Genomic DNA, 17,163 nt, shown 5'->3' on the forward strand with positions numbered 1-17,163 from the left:
TTATCAAAAATGATAAAACCTAAACAATAATAATGATAAAGAACAATCACAAACTTATCCTGGATGTAACTGACATGATATTCATTACACAGAGTTGTACTCTTAATGAAAGAACAAACAGATTAAGTTTTTTAAAAATGCTTTGAAAATCAAAATAAAAGAGGAATATGATCAAAAATATAACAGGTAAAAGGCTGGTGCTGTGGTGCCTCATGGAGACATATGGAAAAGAGTTTCAAGCCATTCCACAGGAGTCACAAAAAATGAATGAAGAGTGGTATAGCACAACTTGGGAAAAGCAGTAAGACTGTCTAGCAGTTTTATATCAGCACTGCGTTGTACTGTATATGTAATGCACCATGTAGTGCTCATCCAAAGCACACACCACTACTGTCATAAATGTTTCCTAAATAACAGTACTGTAGCTAGACAGTATAAATAATGTTCTGTTTATGAAAGAGATTCATGTAAAAAAGGGACACCTATTTATTTAATTATAAAGTTGACTGGAACTGAAACTGAATAGCATGTAAAAGTACATCAAGTCACCGAAAGTAAAATAAGACAAAAGGAACAATTCTGGCTAAGCTTCTTTCCATGCCATTTAAAGAAATATCCTTTAAAATCCAAATGCTGTTATTTATTTATACTGTATACATTACAGTTCAAAGTGTGCCATGTGTCAATAAGAAAGCACAAAGTTTCCCAGTCTGCCAGTGCTAATGTAAATAGGCTTTCTTAAGCAGGATTTAGGAGCATTATGGGATAAGTGTTCAAAACACAGTTGTCTGCAGTCATTTCTTATGGAGAAAGCAGACAGTGAACCGCATACATCTGCAACGGTGGTTTTATCCCAGTACACAGGAAGGAAAGCTGTCACACAACAAAGCCATTTTAAAATACTTAAAGTACATGAAACTGCATTTCCTTGATTGTGGGATTTTAAAATTCCTGCCTTTGAGAGGAACAAAGAGAAATCCTTCCATTGACATTAATCCCGACAGTATGCTAAGACTTTGGAGGATCCTTCTTTGCCAACTGACAGCAAGTATATCCTACCACATTGGAAAAGGTAGTGTGTCACTTTTGAATGTTATATTTTAGATTAATTGAACTGTGTAGGTTATAGAAATACTGGATGCAGTGTATTGTATAGGTATTTGCGGAAGTCTGCTACTATTACAGATAAAAATATTTTTGATTTTATGGAAAATGTTCTCATTTAAGAACCAGAAATACATCAATTTACAAGTTAACAAAGATATAAGGACGATAGTAACATAAATGATGATCAGGGACAGTTTCTTCTGTCCACTCTAGAAAGTCACCATATTTTATTATCATTTACTAAGGGTCTTGCGTATTGCATTACTAAAGTATTTAGGCCAATCTCATCATATATTGTACCAATCTGATTCCAGTTTTATGATACCTAGAAAGAAGGATCAGGTGAAAATAGTGTTTGAATTGATATATAATGTATTCTGGAAAAAAATCCAGTTTTAGCTTTCTACTAATGTTACTATTTCTTTTTCTATTCAGGGTGAACTACCACTCTTTGTTAAAACATTTTTATTTAAAGGTCGTTTATTTTAATTAGACAAATTTTAAAAGTTGATTTAAAGTTACTGTAGCACAGTTTATGAATTGAATCCAACAAAAATAAACAGTACTATAAAAGCTAATAGGTATGGGCAATTGTAAAGCAACTAAATGACACAAATAAATTCCTTATTTACTGGCTTTTCAGAAAATCATCAGAAGCCTTTCCTTAATTGAAAAAAAAATGTAATACTTTCATTTTTACCTTTTGGATGCCGGAGACTGATTATGATTGGTTCCATCAGTCAGAGCAAACACTGTAGTTTATCATACAGAACAAGCAAATCCATTTAAGTCACTATTGTAGTGTAGACATATATTTTCTGTATGCTAGCCATTCATCCTTCTTTTGAACCTGCTTTTTCCATGACAGCATCCTGGGGCGTTAGCAACCTATTGCTTTATGCTAGCATAAGAAGGTATTCAACTATTGGCACTATTGGCCAATTTCATAATTCTATTAATTTCTATAAATATTGTACAATAACATAAAATTAATTGTATACAACAGGGACAGACAATTAAAATGCATTTTGCATTGGTGCAACATTCATCCATTTTCTGAATATGCTTCTTCCAATGTAGATCTACACTATACTGTATATTCTACACTGGCCAGGAATGAGTGATAGTGCATGTGTGTATAATATCTGGCATTAAATTTCCTCTTCAGGGTTGTTTCCTACTTGCACCCAGTGCAGTCAGGATGCTGTCTTTTTATTTTATCCTTCCATTTTCAAACCACCTAATCAAATTCAAGATTGTGGAGAACCAGAATCTATGCCAGATGTATTGATCAAATGGAGGATATCAAGCCTGCACAGTGTGCCAGTCCATCACAGGTTACACTCACACACACATGCACACTCATACGTGACAAATTAAGAATCTCCTAAGGGAGGGATACCAGAGAACTCAGATAAAAACTAACATAGGCAAAGAGAGAACCTAAAGACTCTGCCCAGGAGCCAGGCTGAGATTCAAGGCCAGTCTCCTAGAGCTATTAGATTACAGTACAAGACTGCCCCTCCACATTTCACATGAATAAAAAAAATTAATGTGGTTAAAAAGTGCACTTTATTAATTTTTATAAAATAAGGAGGGAAAGGTACCATCTTATTATTGTGTATTGCCCTGTAAATTACCACTAGCATGAACACCAAGATTGCCTTGGCAAAGTGGGAGCTATGCATAGTTTCATCTAAAGATTTACTGGTCACTTTACATTAACATATTCACCTCTGGTTACTGGCTGTGGGTGGTGACTGTATGAATGAGATCACAAGTATACATTGCTGAAGTGAAGAGCCTGTGCAGGGTTTATGTACCCACCCTATGAGATAGAGTGAGGGGCTCAAAGAGGACCTTGGAGTAGAGCCGCTGCTTCTCTGAGTTTACATTAGCTAGCTGAGAAGACTTTGGCTCACATGGGTGATGTTTCATGCATGGGCTACTAGAAAAAAATGACAGGCTGACCAAGAATCTGCTTGAAGGATGATATGTTTTGAATGGCCTGGAAACAGCTGGTAATTCTTCAGAAGGAGTTGAAAGAAGTTACTGGGGAGGGATAAGGTTGCCTGGTTTATCCAGCAAAGTATGTTGCCATCACAAACCTTTTCAGAAATTGAGAAGAGGATATTAGCACTAGAAGGACTTTACTGTAATGAGAAATATATCTTAATACATTTATTTATTCCATTTATTTCACTAGCCAGCCTGTGTTTTGGAGGCTCTGACATTATAGCTGCAATTAGAGAAAACAGTCCACATGGAGTTTTTATTGCAAACATCACTATAGCAGGAGAACCCAGGGCCAGCAGCATTCGTCTGTGTATAACTGGGGAAAATTCTAATTGGTTTTACTTGGAAGGAAGAACAATAAGACTGAATTCTTCTTCAACACGTATCTTGGATCATGAGGTATGAATATTTTTAGTCCTACCATTCACTTTTAGGTGCGTTTGCATATAAAGTACAAAGTACCTATTACAAAAGCCCATGTCTGTCTGTCTGTCCGTCTGTCAGTCTGTTCACATGAAACAACTTGGCTCCTCCGTGGACCAATTTTGTTGAGATGTGGCACACTTGTTCTTCAAGGAAATTTCTTGAGACAGTTCCATTTTTGTTTAGATATCTCAAACAGATTACACTGCACAACATTTTAAAATTTCCATTGAAAAGCATTGGTGAATTTGCCAACTTGTCCATCGTAAAACAGAGAAATGTTCTGTGCAATATCAACTAGGAATTATTTTACGCTTTCAGTTTCACCTTGAGAAAAGTTCCTTGAACTTATGCATTTTGTATATTTTCCTATTTACTTGTCTGACAGCTGCTCGGTGAGTCAAAAGTGAGTCAAACGGCAGGCAGAGAGTGCACATGTATGCAAAATAGCCCACACAGCAGCACCTTTCTCCTGCTGCTTTGGGTAAGTTAACTAAAAGAGCACAAGAAAAGTAATTTCTCTGGGAAAAAAATGGATGTGGAATGCAGCTTTGTAAGCTTAAGTAAGACTGCATTGATTAAACAATATCATCTGCAGACTATCATTTTTAAGAACCAAAGTTATCAATCTGCAGCTAAATGGTGTTTGAACTAATTTATGCTCCCCTAACTGATATAAACTTAAAAATGGACAGCGTCATTAAAAGGTGGGAGGTTCCAGTTGCTTAAGCCCCTAGATGGTAACTTATTTAAGTTCCTTTTCTCCTTTCATAGGGAAATATTGATACTGGATTTATGCTAGTACTGGTAATTTTGAATTATTAGATATTTTTCAATTTGCTAATTATTGGATACTATTCTATTATATAAAAAAGTCATGTATAAGAGAATTAAATAACAGTTACTTACAGACCCACCACAACCATCACACATCAGTTGCTGCCATTTTCACATTACTTGAACTGCTGTCTGCTGTATATAGAAACTATTAAGCAACCACACGCCTCTTTGTGCTCTGTTTTAAACTCCATTGTAAAGTGCTGTTAAAAAGCATGCAATTAATGTAGTCTACTAATACACGTGAATGCTTTCTATTATCACTAATGCTTTTGAATACGACTATGTTACATAACTATTTAATAAACAAAAACGTAATAACTGACTCTTGGATGAAGTAAATAAAAAAAATGTGAAATGTTCCAACATTCATATCAGTTACCTTAGTCACCGAATGCACCTGAATGTTACACCGTACATACATTTCTAATTTGTTATAACTTGAATAATCCAGTTTTTGTGTTATAATTGAAATAGTACATTTTTGAAATGTATCTAATTACAACATATGCATGATTTGATACAAATGTTTATTTTCTTCTACTAATGAATATTATTTATTTTAATTTAAAACCACTTATTTCACTCGGCCATCCATTCAAAAACTGAACAGATAGCCAGACAGGAATTCAGCTAGAAAAGAATATTAATGTTTTATGATATCCCCATAATTATGAGGGATTTATGGTTAACACTAAAATAAAAACAATAATAATATTAGGTACTATAAAATTTGTTTCAGATATTTGGTTACTAGCATTCATTTTACAGCATTTTCTAATTTAAAACACAATTATTCAGATGATATACTATATATGCAGAAGAAACATAATATTTAAATATATCTATTTTTATGCTATGTTTTTCTACAGCAAACTAAAAAGTGACATAGACATTTTTGTAACAATATACAGTATAGCATATGTGATAGTTTTCAGTGGGCCTTACTTGTAGATGTGACTCATGAGTAAACATGTTAAGTCAATCAGCTTCACAAAGAACCACATGCATCGACACTTGCAAGGTCAAATCAAATCTTTATTCTGCTCTGCCATATGATCTTTAAACAAGTCAGCTTAGCTTGTTTCTCAGCTTTTATGACAGTGTACTGTAAAGTGCAATGCTTTGAAATAGTGCAAAAACAAGGCTGAATACTGCAGTGAATTCTGCAGTAAAGTCAGAATTGTTATAGATGTCCATAGTCAGAAGGCCTATGGCTTTGCAAAGTCAGAAGGAAAGTCAATTACTGTTTATTTTGTATTGATGATGCTTTGATTTCTTTATAATGTAGTTGTTTTTATATTTGTACAATTTGAGAGCTGACTGCTTAAGTGTTCAAGCTTAGACAGCATGTCAATAGTACAGACTGAGCCACCAACTTTGTGATTTATAATACAACATCAGAAGCACTAGGAAGTATCAACATTGAATAAAATTAACTCATCTTGTTTGCTGTCATTACTGATAAAGCCTATTTATTGTGTCAGTTTCACCTCTTTCGTCCATTCATTTTTATTTCTCTGCTAGGTGCAGGGCTCTGTGTTAGCTGCTTCTTTGTCTTGCTATGAAGACAACTCAATTCAGGTAAGAATGTTTATATCAAATTTTAATCTATACATTTGAATATGTTTACAGAATTTTACTATATTGATTAAAATAAAGTTTCTGTGTCAGGGTGAGGAGTCCATCAGCTTGTTGACGCATGTGGCTTTCTGGGCTTACACTATTATTTCACATAGATGGTGACATTCCAAGGGATGGATAAAGTCAAACTCCACAACTGAGAAATTTTGCTCACTTTGCTTGAAGGATACATGTAAACATCCATCCATCCATCCATTTTCCAACCCGCTGAACCCAAACACAGGGTCACGGGGGTCTGCTGGAGCCAATCCCAGCCAACATAGGGCACAAAGGCAGGAACCAATCCCAGGCAGTGTGCCAACCCACCGCAGGCATGTAAACATTTACTAATTAAATAATAATAAACTAAACAAGAAACATCCAAAAAGAATAATGGAAAGCATTAAGAAATAAAATACTTCAAAATAACTATACTTGAATAATGAACTGAAATTGAACTAGAATATGGAATATAACTAATATAGTGACTAAGAAAGAAGGCCAATAATCAACGATTAAATAAAGAAATATTAGGAAATTAACATAAACAAAGAAAATAGTCATTAGCCCAGTCTAGAAAGCTGTCACGCAAAGTCCAGCTCATGTAGCAATAAGCAGCACAATGCCATGGTGACACAATGAACAATGAAAGATTCCAGTTTATCTTATATATAAACTTCTACACGTGGAAGTGTGTGTGTCTGTCTGTCCAGCACGGAAGTGCGAGGCTACAGCATGAAGCACAAAGAATGCGACTCTATCGCCAAAGTGAAACCGGCGCAGCTGATGCACAAGCGAGGTGAGCACATCGGCAAAACGAAACCTCCAAGGAGAGAAAACTTGCTTAGCTGCTGATAGACCACAGAGATGAGCACGTCAGTAAAACAAAACCGACGCGGAGCCGCTGATACTCAACTGATGTGATTGATTGATTGATGTGCCAGAATCCATGGTTTCTAGGAGCCCAGGCTTTTTACAGCACTGGCTTATACAGCTAGTACAGTATAAAAGTAAAAAAGTACAGTATAGGGACATTTGTCCTAACCTCAAGCATTACCAAAGCAACCTACAGCTCCATTTTTGTTTATATATCTTGAACAGAATGTGCTGTGCGAAGTTTTAAAATTTAAAAGTTCCCTTTTGAAAATCATTGGAGAATCTGCAGACTTGTCAATCTTAAAACAGAGAAAAGAATTAACATTTATGTGTAATGATGACTAGTTACAAGCAATGTCACTTGGAGATCCACACACACACACACCCCAATTAATAGTCCTGAACTAATGATATCTCCTTCACTAAGTCTGCATAGTCCACATGTGTGTGACAGTGCTAACCAACCTGTCATGTATGGTACACTTGAACTCACTTTTCCTTGGATATAAGCATTATGTGAATGTAAACCAACTGCACATTTTTGTGCCCCCAAGCACAAAAGTAAAAGTCAAAAGTAAAAAATTGACATTATATACAGTATAGTGCATCATGGAAAATTTGCTTTGTGTTTAAATGCATAATTAACATGGAATGTTTTTCATTAAGACAATTTTGCTTGCTTAACAGCAGTACCTCAACCTGGATGATGTAGGACACCTTATTTTTTTAACAGTTAAACTCTGATTAGATTAGATTAGATTAGATTAGCGGAGTTCGAGAATGTTATGCTAAGGTCTGTTGCAAAACTGTTAACAACTATTACTACAGAATATTATAAAAAACACATTAATTACCTATTGCCTTGCATAAACAGAAAATATAGAAACATTTTCTCATATTCAAATATATATGAATGAGTAAATATTTCTAATGTAAAATAGCAAAGTCTCAGTTATTATTGCAGCAGACAGCCTTAGTGTAAGTAAATGCTATTTCTTTCACATTTAATTCATTGTTTCCGTGAACATTGAATTGGATTTTAAATATCTAAAGTTTATCTTTCTATTGAAATGGAAAAAAACAGATGCCATGCCACATACCTTTTTTTGGTTGCCTCATTTACTCTCTATTTCATATTCTGGGCTGCCCTTGTAAATTAAAGCACATTTTAAAGCAGCACTCTGCTCTTAGACTTCAGCCAGTCTTAATGCCTTTTGCACTTTATACCTCATAATCTCAAATAACTTCACAGCTTTCTTTTTTAAGCTACAACTTTCATTACTTCACTTGAAAAAAAAGTATCTGTTCCTAACGTTGATAACTATCTTTTTCCTACTAAGCAACGTTACGCTCCCAGAGCATAACTCCTGACGTTCCTGACAGTCTGTCTGCTTAACCGGATTAATCTCTCCAAGCTCCATGCTTGACCTTTCACTGTTGACTGCATGTAGCTAAGTCCTACCATGAACCCAGCACTGGACGCTAAACTGATTGTAGCTGGTGAATACTTTAAGTGGAATAAAAGGCACCATGGAGGGAGCAGTCAATTACGTAGCTGCTGCTATTATCATGGACTACTTTTTTCTAATTCTTTCAAGTATGCCTAACATTTTGATGTGCATTATAGGAAAATGCAGTTTTTTCTTCACTATTAGGCATTGATTATAGTGTTACATTTTATTCAGCCCATAGCAGACCTCCTTCATCCAGTTAAAGGTTGCTATGGCCAGAGTCTATCCTAGAAGCATTGTGTGCAAAACAAGGACCATCTCTGAACAGAGTGCCAGTCCATTGCAGGGTACACACAAGTACACCCCTCATTGTGCAGTTAGTCACTAATCAACCTAACTTAAATCTTTTTGGGGTTTGAGAGTGAACTAATATCTCTGGAGAAAAATGCACATTGGCACAAGAGACTCCACACTGACAGCAATTATGCTTGGATTGAAGCCCAATACACATGGACTGTGAAGTAGAAGCACTACCTATTGAGATACCTATGCTGCCTCAATTAAAATGCAATGTCATTAAAATTTAAATACTACCATATTACTATGACTGGTAGAATTGACACATTTTGGTGAAACCTCATAAGCTTTTAGTTTGTTTAGTTCTAGCAGAACATTAAAATGGAACATAGAGTTAATTTGGCCATGTCTTATTACAGCCATTTTACAATATGTTTATCTAGCATTTCTTTGTAAGGTTAGCAATTTTTATGCATTGGGAAGAATGTGTCAGAATCACTGGTTTAAAATCACTGGGATTGTCCAGATCACACCAATCCAACTGTGGATGAATCTTCTGGATATATAGTATGTGGTTGTGTCCTTTACAAATCTGATGTCAAGTGTACTGTCTCAAGAAAGAAATTCAGGCCTGCATCTAAATCCGTTAAATTAAGTAGAAATGGCTAAATGGGTTTAATGTAAGTAAAATTAAGAAATACTTACTGAATTTCTGGAGTTTTCAAATTAATCCCTTAATTAAAATGTGACTAAAGTTAACACAAAAATAAATGCATATCTTTGTAAGAACAAGTCACACAATTTAAAGTACACCATTTACAACCAAAAGCTAATAATTTTAAAGGAAAAAATAGAAACAACTGCGGTGGGCTGGTGCCCCTGCCCGGGGTTTGTTTACTGCCTTGCGCCCTGTGTTGGCTGGGTTTGGCTCCAGCAGACCCCCGTGACCCTGTAGTTGGAATATAGAGGGTTGGATAATGGATGGATGGATAGAAACAATTGCCCATCATTAACAAATCCACTTAATCCAGTTCATGATTATGGGGACCTGAACAGGGTGTGAAATAGTAACATTGCAAAAAAAAAAAAAAAGCTATACAAATATGAACTCAATGCTTTATGGTGATGTTAAGTAAAATATTTTAGAGTAGGGTAAGAAGTTGAAGCATTGAAATAAACCAACAGTAAACCAATTGCAAGTACATCTTTGCCTTGTGGTTGAACTCATAATTTAAGTCGATGCTGTTGTTAGTTAGGCCATGATCCATTTCAGAACTTAAGTTGTATCAAAATCCTTTCTAACCAGTCAAATCCATTACAATAAGCCCTGAGCCGATCACTGCCTTACATTTCTGTGTCTCAAAGAATGCAAATAATCCTTTTTAATGTGACTATTGTGGTAATTGATATGAAATAAAGGAATATCGAATAACATTGATGTATACCAGTAAAAACAATATGTAATTCTGAAGGGCAAGCTGAATGACATTGTGCAAAGTGATGACGTTAATAGGCAGCCCTGCTAGGCCAACACAGAATAGAAAGATTTGAACAAATTATACTCAACAAAACAAGATATTCATAGAGTAACAAATGAAGCCAGCACTAACCCAGTAAAGCCAAGAATTTCCCAGCCTGTTTCAAACTCAGTTCATTGGTCTTAAAAAGGAAAATGAGTGTCGAGTCGCTTTGGCTTTGGTTACAATACTGCACATGCAGCACTCCAATCTAAATAAAATCACATCATCTTGTTTATGTTGCAATGTACCATATCAAGTTTACAAAAAAGTGTTGATACCTCAATATCAAGATCAATTGGAAGAGTAGTAAAAACAATTTACAATACAACAGAAACTCAAGAAAAGAGCAAAATAATATTTGGTAAAATTGTTTGTAACATTCTTTTTAGTTTGCATAATTCTGATAATGTTAAGTTCTTAACCAACTGAATCAATTCTCTTAATAATTAAAGTATTTAAAGCATGCGTAAATTTATTTTCCGCATCATTTTAGCTACTTAGCTCTGTCCGGCGAAATACCCACCACAAGGAGAAAATCGTCAAACCCTGGCTAGGGACAAAGAGGGCAATGAAGAAACTTTATAAATAAAAAGATTTACTTTAACAAAAGGCTCTGTTAAACAAAATTAAACTCCAAGGAGCAAAGTCCCAATACAAAATCCATAGAGTGATAATAATGACACAGGAAAGATCACAAAAATCTAGTAATACATAATAATGAAAAAACAACAGATACATGAAAACTCACCACAACCACCACGAGTGCATTCAATGAACCGCAAAGGACTGTGGGTTCTCCTCAGACTTTATAGGGTTGAGGAAAGCACCATCTTGGGGAACTACCCACAAAACAAAGGAGCATAGCAGAATACACGTCAAGAAATGAAAACTAAATAATCCACACTGGTAACATAAAAAGAAACAAAATAGACCCAAATGAGACAACTGAAACTCAGCCGGCACTGGGAACTCTGGCTGAAACACAGCTAGTATTAATCTAATATACATGTATGTTTTGTCTATTTTGGAATTTTGGCATGTGAGGAATCTATTTCTGGCATTATTTTCATAATTTGTCTTGAAATTAATAATGTGATTTTCATTACCATCTTGTTTTTGTTTATACAATGCCTTGGAATTGATCACTTGCATTTGATCATCATGCTAATGACATCACAGGTAGTGACACTATAAATACGACGGTAATTATATACTATATTAATCTCTTGGTGGATACAAAAACTCATTGTTCTTATTGATAGTTGACTTATGACCTAGTAGGGCCCAAGCAGTAGAATATTATGCTCTGGTTACAACTTCTTTCTGTATTTGACTTTTGTCTTTCTCCTTTGATTTCTAGTTACTTGTTTTCGTTTGGCTATTGCAGGATTCTGTCCTTTGCTTGTTATTAGCCATAGTTTCAAGCTTCTTAATCATCTCCCGAATTAAATGAGCTTACAATAATCTTTGGGAACTCTGTATGTCCACAAAGGCCGTATGATTCTAAAGTGACTCATGGACCTGGTACAAACTCCAGCCCATTCACTGTGTTTGCATGCCTCCCCATGTTTATATTTTTTCCAGCTACAGATTACATACAGGTTCAGCTGACTGAATATTTCAACTTGGTTTGGTGAGAGTGCGTGTGTATGTCATACCATAGACAGTTAACCCATTTTCTATGCCTGTATTAATAGAAAAAAAACAAAAAAAACAATGACATACTGCTAATGTATTTGAATACAGTATAGTGAGGTGCCTGGTCAGATTCACAACTGCAAGCAAGCTGAGAGCATTACAGGTTGGTCAGAATCCAACAAGACCCTAAAATGGAAAAGTTCTTTTGCAGTTCATTCAATTTTTCAGTACAGCTCAAGGGCAGCCACTGTTTTTCACAGCTGTTATCCATTACATTGGCATCCAAAACATCTAAAAGTCTCAGTATAGACCTTCCTACTTATTGCTATGTAAATGACAAGCATTAATAATGTCTACTCATTGGGGGTTAATTAACAGATCACTTAAAAGCAAAAACAAAGACAGGTTTGTACCACAGAAAAACGTATGACTGTCAGCATGAAAATATTACGTCACATACTCAATCACCATTTACATCATCCATTGTTTTTAATATATTTTCTCTAACAAAAATCCTAATTTAATAAGTTGTAAGCCTGATTATTTCCTTCTCAGAAATGAAGAGCATAAGCATTTTTCTTTTTAATTAATAATTTTACATGAATAATATTTAAAAAAAACTATTTCATGAAAGCTACTGCTGCCTCACGGCTCCAGAGGCTTTTGTTCAGATTCCAGCCTGGCCACTGTTGGTACAGAACCTGCAGTCTTCCTTATCTGTGTTTCTTTTTCACTTGTACATCTGGCCTTTATTGAATAAGGATGAGAGTGTGTTTTGTGATTAGCATTCATTTTGTCTAAGTTCACTTTCTGCTCTGTTATGTGATGCTGCTAATATAAATACTGACATCTTATAACCCTGATTTGAAATTAGGTATTTGATAAACTGGAATGTCAGATAGATGGATTTTACTGTTTGGTCCATTTTTGTTGGGAGGAAGGACTCGAGTTAAAAGCAGTGTTAGGGTAACAGACAAGATCCTAGCTAGTGCAGGTCTGCAAAAGGGATCTTCTTTAAGTTTTTACCTTTTTCATCTGGTTATTGATGTGTTGGGCCATGAGATAAAAGACCAGGGGCCTCATGTATAAACTGTGCATATGCACTGTGGCGGGCGGCCAGGACCCATGCCCGGCCAGGACACCAGGAATAATAATAATAATTCATTACATTTATATAGCGCTTTTCTCAGTACTCAAAGTGCTATAAGGACCTGGAGAGGGACAATACCTTCCCTGGACCACAGGAAGGCCACTGCCAGGGGGGCACAGACAGTTGTGGAGCCCTGGAGGCCAGCACTTCCGCCACACCTGGAGGGGGAAGGAATTCCAGGGACACCCGGAGTGCTTCCGGGTGCTCATGCAGCACTTTCGCCGCACCAAGAAGTGTCGCCAGAAGTTCATTGGAGAGCACCTGGGGCACGTCCAGGTGAATATAAAAGAGGCCACCTCCCCCGAGTGAGAGAGTCGAGACAGGAGGAAGAAGGCGAAGCTTGGGAGGAGAGGTGGAAAGGTGGAAGGAGAAGTCCAGAGAGGAGAGAAAGGACTGAACAAAAGGTGTTTGGTGCAAGAGCACTGTGTTGTGTGCCAGACTGAATTAATTAAAATGTGTGTGTTGGAGCATTTGGTGTCTGTCTGTCTGTGTCCGGGGCTGGCATACCACAGTGCAAAAAATGTTGCGTACTCCCATTTCCATGCTCACATCGCGATGTATAAAACCTAAACTTGCCATAAAGCCACGCACATTTTCATGCCAGCTAAATGCTTGGCTTACACAAGTTCTCCACTCAATTTTGCAAACTGCCAGCACCCAGCGTCAAAGCAGTGTTTTTGTTCAAGTGTGGTTTCCCTTTCTTTTTTAGATCCACATCCCTGACATGGCTTTATTATATACACTGAAATTAACCGCATATTGTTTATTAGTTTAAGGCATCTGATTGTAATTAACCTGTAACAATATAATGGTCCACGGAATGGACAAACTATTCCAAATACCATAGCTGCTTTAGCGTTGTTTCTCTCAATGCACCAATCAGAGTATTTATATCACTGTATCTCAGTGTGGAATCACAGCTCTACAGCAGCTGATCGGAAAGAGAATTATCGGTATACAGCATCAAGCACAAACTGCCTCAACCATGTGCACAGTTAAACGGCAAACGCTTCAGAGCCTTTTCTGTACGGACCTCAGAAACAGTTTCATCCCAAGAACTATAAACGCACTCAATCAGTCCATCAAGTGCTCTTTGTAGAACTGTTTGTACTTATTAGTACAATTACCTCACTGTAAACTTGCGATACAGTTATAATATTGCACAACCTGAGCCTCTTTATAAAGCGCATATTTAAATATGATGATGATATCATTTTTAAGATGAAATGCAGCAAAAATATATTTATTACATTATACAGATAAAATGTAAACATCATTTAAATAATCTATATTGTTAATAATTAAACACATGAGGACATGGTGGCGCAGCACTAGTGACGATCTGGTGCCCCATTCCGCTTTTCTCTGTTTGCCATGTTTTAGTGTGAATTCTACGCATGGCGTTATGCATGGGGCCCCAGTCCCCTGGTGCATACGTTGTGTTGATGGCACTGTGCTGTGTAACACCAAAAAAGAGGAAGTGGAGAGGAAGTTGGAAAAATGAAGAAGGGCTTTGGAAGACAGAAGGTTGAAGATAAATAGGAAGAAGTCAGAATATATGAGGTTTAATGATAATCAGGATTCAGATGTTAGCATGCAGGGAGAGCAATTGAAAAGTGTGGATACATTTAAATATCTAGGGTCAGTGGTAGCCCAAGAAGGAAAATTAAATGCAGAGACAATCCATAGAGTGTCATGTGGATGGAACAATTGGAAGAAGATATCAGGGGTGTTGTGTGATTGAAGGTTAAAGGTAAGGTTTATAAGACAGTTGTAAAATCAGCAGTCACGTATGGAGCTGAGACATGGCCAGTAAAGGGAGTGCAGAAGAAGAAGTTAGATATGGCAGAAGTTAGAATGTTGAGATGAATGAGAGGTACAACAAAAGTGGGAGATATATCTAAGAAAGTACAGGAAAGTAGGTTGAAATGGTATGGATATGATGAGGAGAGATAATGAATACGTGGGCAAAAGAATGATGGGAATTGAAGTACAGGGGAAGAGAAAATGAGGGAAGCCAAAGTGGGGGTAGTTAGATAAAGTAAAAGAAGAATTAAAGGAAAGGGGCTTAACTGGCAAAGGGGTGCTAGACCGAGGTGTTTGAAGAAGGTTGAAGGTTGATCAGGCACATCGACTCCACATAGAAGTAGAAAAAGATGAAGAGGAAGAAGAAGAAGGAAAAGAAGAAGAACATTGATTTCCTAGTTTTTATTTCTTTTGATCATTTTCTAATTTGGGATTTTTTTTTATTTGGACTTTGGTGTGCTGATTTTTGGATTGTCTTTTCTTGGATATTTCAGTTTCTCTTGTTTATTTAGTTTTTAATTTACTTGTTTTGTACTTTTTAAATTTTTGTTGTGTCTTTGGAATTTCTTTTGATATTTTTAATTTTATATTTTAGAAATCTTTGATTTTTTTAGCATCTTTCTTTAAGGTGTTATTTTTTGATGGCTTCCCTCCCTTTTTGGCAATGCCCTTGAGGCAAATTTTATCACAGGATATGGGAAAGAAACCACACTCCACAAAACTAGAAATAAAACTAATCTAGAATTCTTGCACTAAGTCATTCCTTTATTGAAAACAAAATGACAACATAAAATGCATGATGGCCATCCTTATAAAGATGGTAATCCTTACATCAAACACATAATACTACACATCGCATTCATAACTGTACACTCTAGTAATATACAACTTAACAAGAAACAAAATGGTTCTAAAAACACATCAAAAACATAAAAAAAGAAAACAACAACAACAAAAAAGCAACTTCATTCCAGTTATACTGCACAAAACAGGTTCTCTGCACCTTGGACAAATGCAAAAGAAAATTAAACAAATCTCATCAATTCAGCCATTCTGAACTCATCCACTGTGAAGAATGCAATTCAGATGTGCCTGAAATGAAGTTCAGACATATGTAAAGACAGCACACCAATCTGTGTGGACCTCTAGCAGTACAATAGTTGATGACAACTGCTCACTCAATCACAGAGCATAAATAATATCCTATGGCACAGATAGCTCCAGAAGATGAAAAAGAAAAGACAAATAAATAATAAGAAAAGTCAACAATAGTAAAAATATAAAATAACTGAGTGTACACAGTAATTTTGAAAGTGTATTCATAAGTTGAATACCAAGACATTAGTTAAAACTTAAAATAAATACAAATAAATACAGGGATAACTGACTGGCCAAAAAAAATGGTTAAGGTGATAAGGATGAGCCAGACTGACTTATGTATAGCATCCAAAAGTAATTCTAACCTTCCATATTTAAATTAAGCAGAAAATGGAACTTGATGGCATTATATATCGTGCTTTAGCAAAATATATCTTAAAGTGTCTTAGCATGGTGGAGGTCAGTCAGTCAGTCATTATCCAACCCACTACATCCTAACACAGGGTCACGGGGGGCTGCTGGAGCCAATCCCAGCCAACACAGGAACAAATCCCCGAGCAGGGCACACGTGCACACACACCAAGCACAATTTAGAATCGCCTATACACCTAACCTGCATGTCTTTGGGACTGTTGGAGGAAACCAGAGCACCCGGAGGAAACCCACGCAGACATGGGGAGAACATGCAAACTCCACGCAGGGAGGACTCGGGAAGTGAACCCAGGTCTCCTAACTGTGAGGCAGCAGTGCTACCACTGCGCCACCATGCCACCCTATGGTGAAGGTATCTGTGTAATGCAGTCTACCATGTGCTGCATTTCATTTTATATCCTACTTTGAAATGTTTTATTGACACAATATAATTGTTCATGACTGTCACAGCAATAAACTGTAATACTTAAAAGGAATTTTGGTTGTGCCTCAACAATAGTCTAACGACATCAGCATATTGTAAAAGAGATCTGACATGATATGGCACACCATTGAAATGCACTTGAAAAAGCAGCCTGACCTATTGGACATAAATGATTTGAGGTGATACAATGAGAGCTACTCTATGGGTTGTCTGTGTGTAATTTTTGTCCTTTTTTGAGTATTTTTAATGAAGAATTATGTATTTTTGTTATGTTGACTTTTTATGAAATTAAGGATATTTTATATATAACATAAATGAAATATGATACATTTTTGTAACTTGCTGATCCACTTTTATGTATTAATTATGGAAGATACTTTTACACTTTTTTGGACTCCTTATGATGTATGTGTTGGCTTATTTAGATTGTACTGTATATGTGATGGTGTTCATGTTGTTCAGAGT

General features: G+C 36.1%; 1 protein-coding gene across 1 annotated transcript in view; it reads left to right on the forward strand.

The window, feature by feature from the left end:
- The first annotated feature begins 811 nt into the window (after positions 1–811).
- Positions 812–17,163, forward strand: part of cdhr5-rs (cadherin-related family member 5, related sequence) — a 66,388-nt gene continuing 50,036 nt past the window's right edge. Inside the window, exons 1-3 of the mRNA XM_051930253.1 lie at positions 812–1,072; positions 3,314–3,522; positions 5,911–5,967. Of these exons, the coding sequence (XP_051786213.1) occupies positions 913–1,072; positions 3,314–3,522; positions 5,911–5,967 (426 nt within the window). The 5' untranslated portion in view covers positions 812–912. The remainder of the gene's footprint in view (positions 1,073–3,313; positions 3,523–5,910; positions 5,968–17,163) is intronic.

This window comes from Erpetoichthys calabaricus, chromosome 1, assembly GCF_900747795.2.
Source record: "Erpetoichthys calabaricus chromosome 1, fErpCal1.3, whole genome shotgun sequence".
Classification (NCBI taxonomy): Eukaryota; Metazoa; Chordata; class Cladistia; order Polypteriformes; family Polypteridae; genus Erpetoichthys; species Erpetoichthys calabaricus.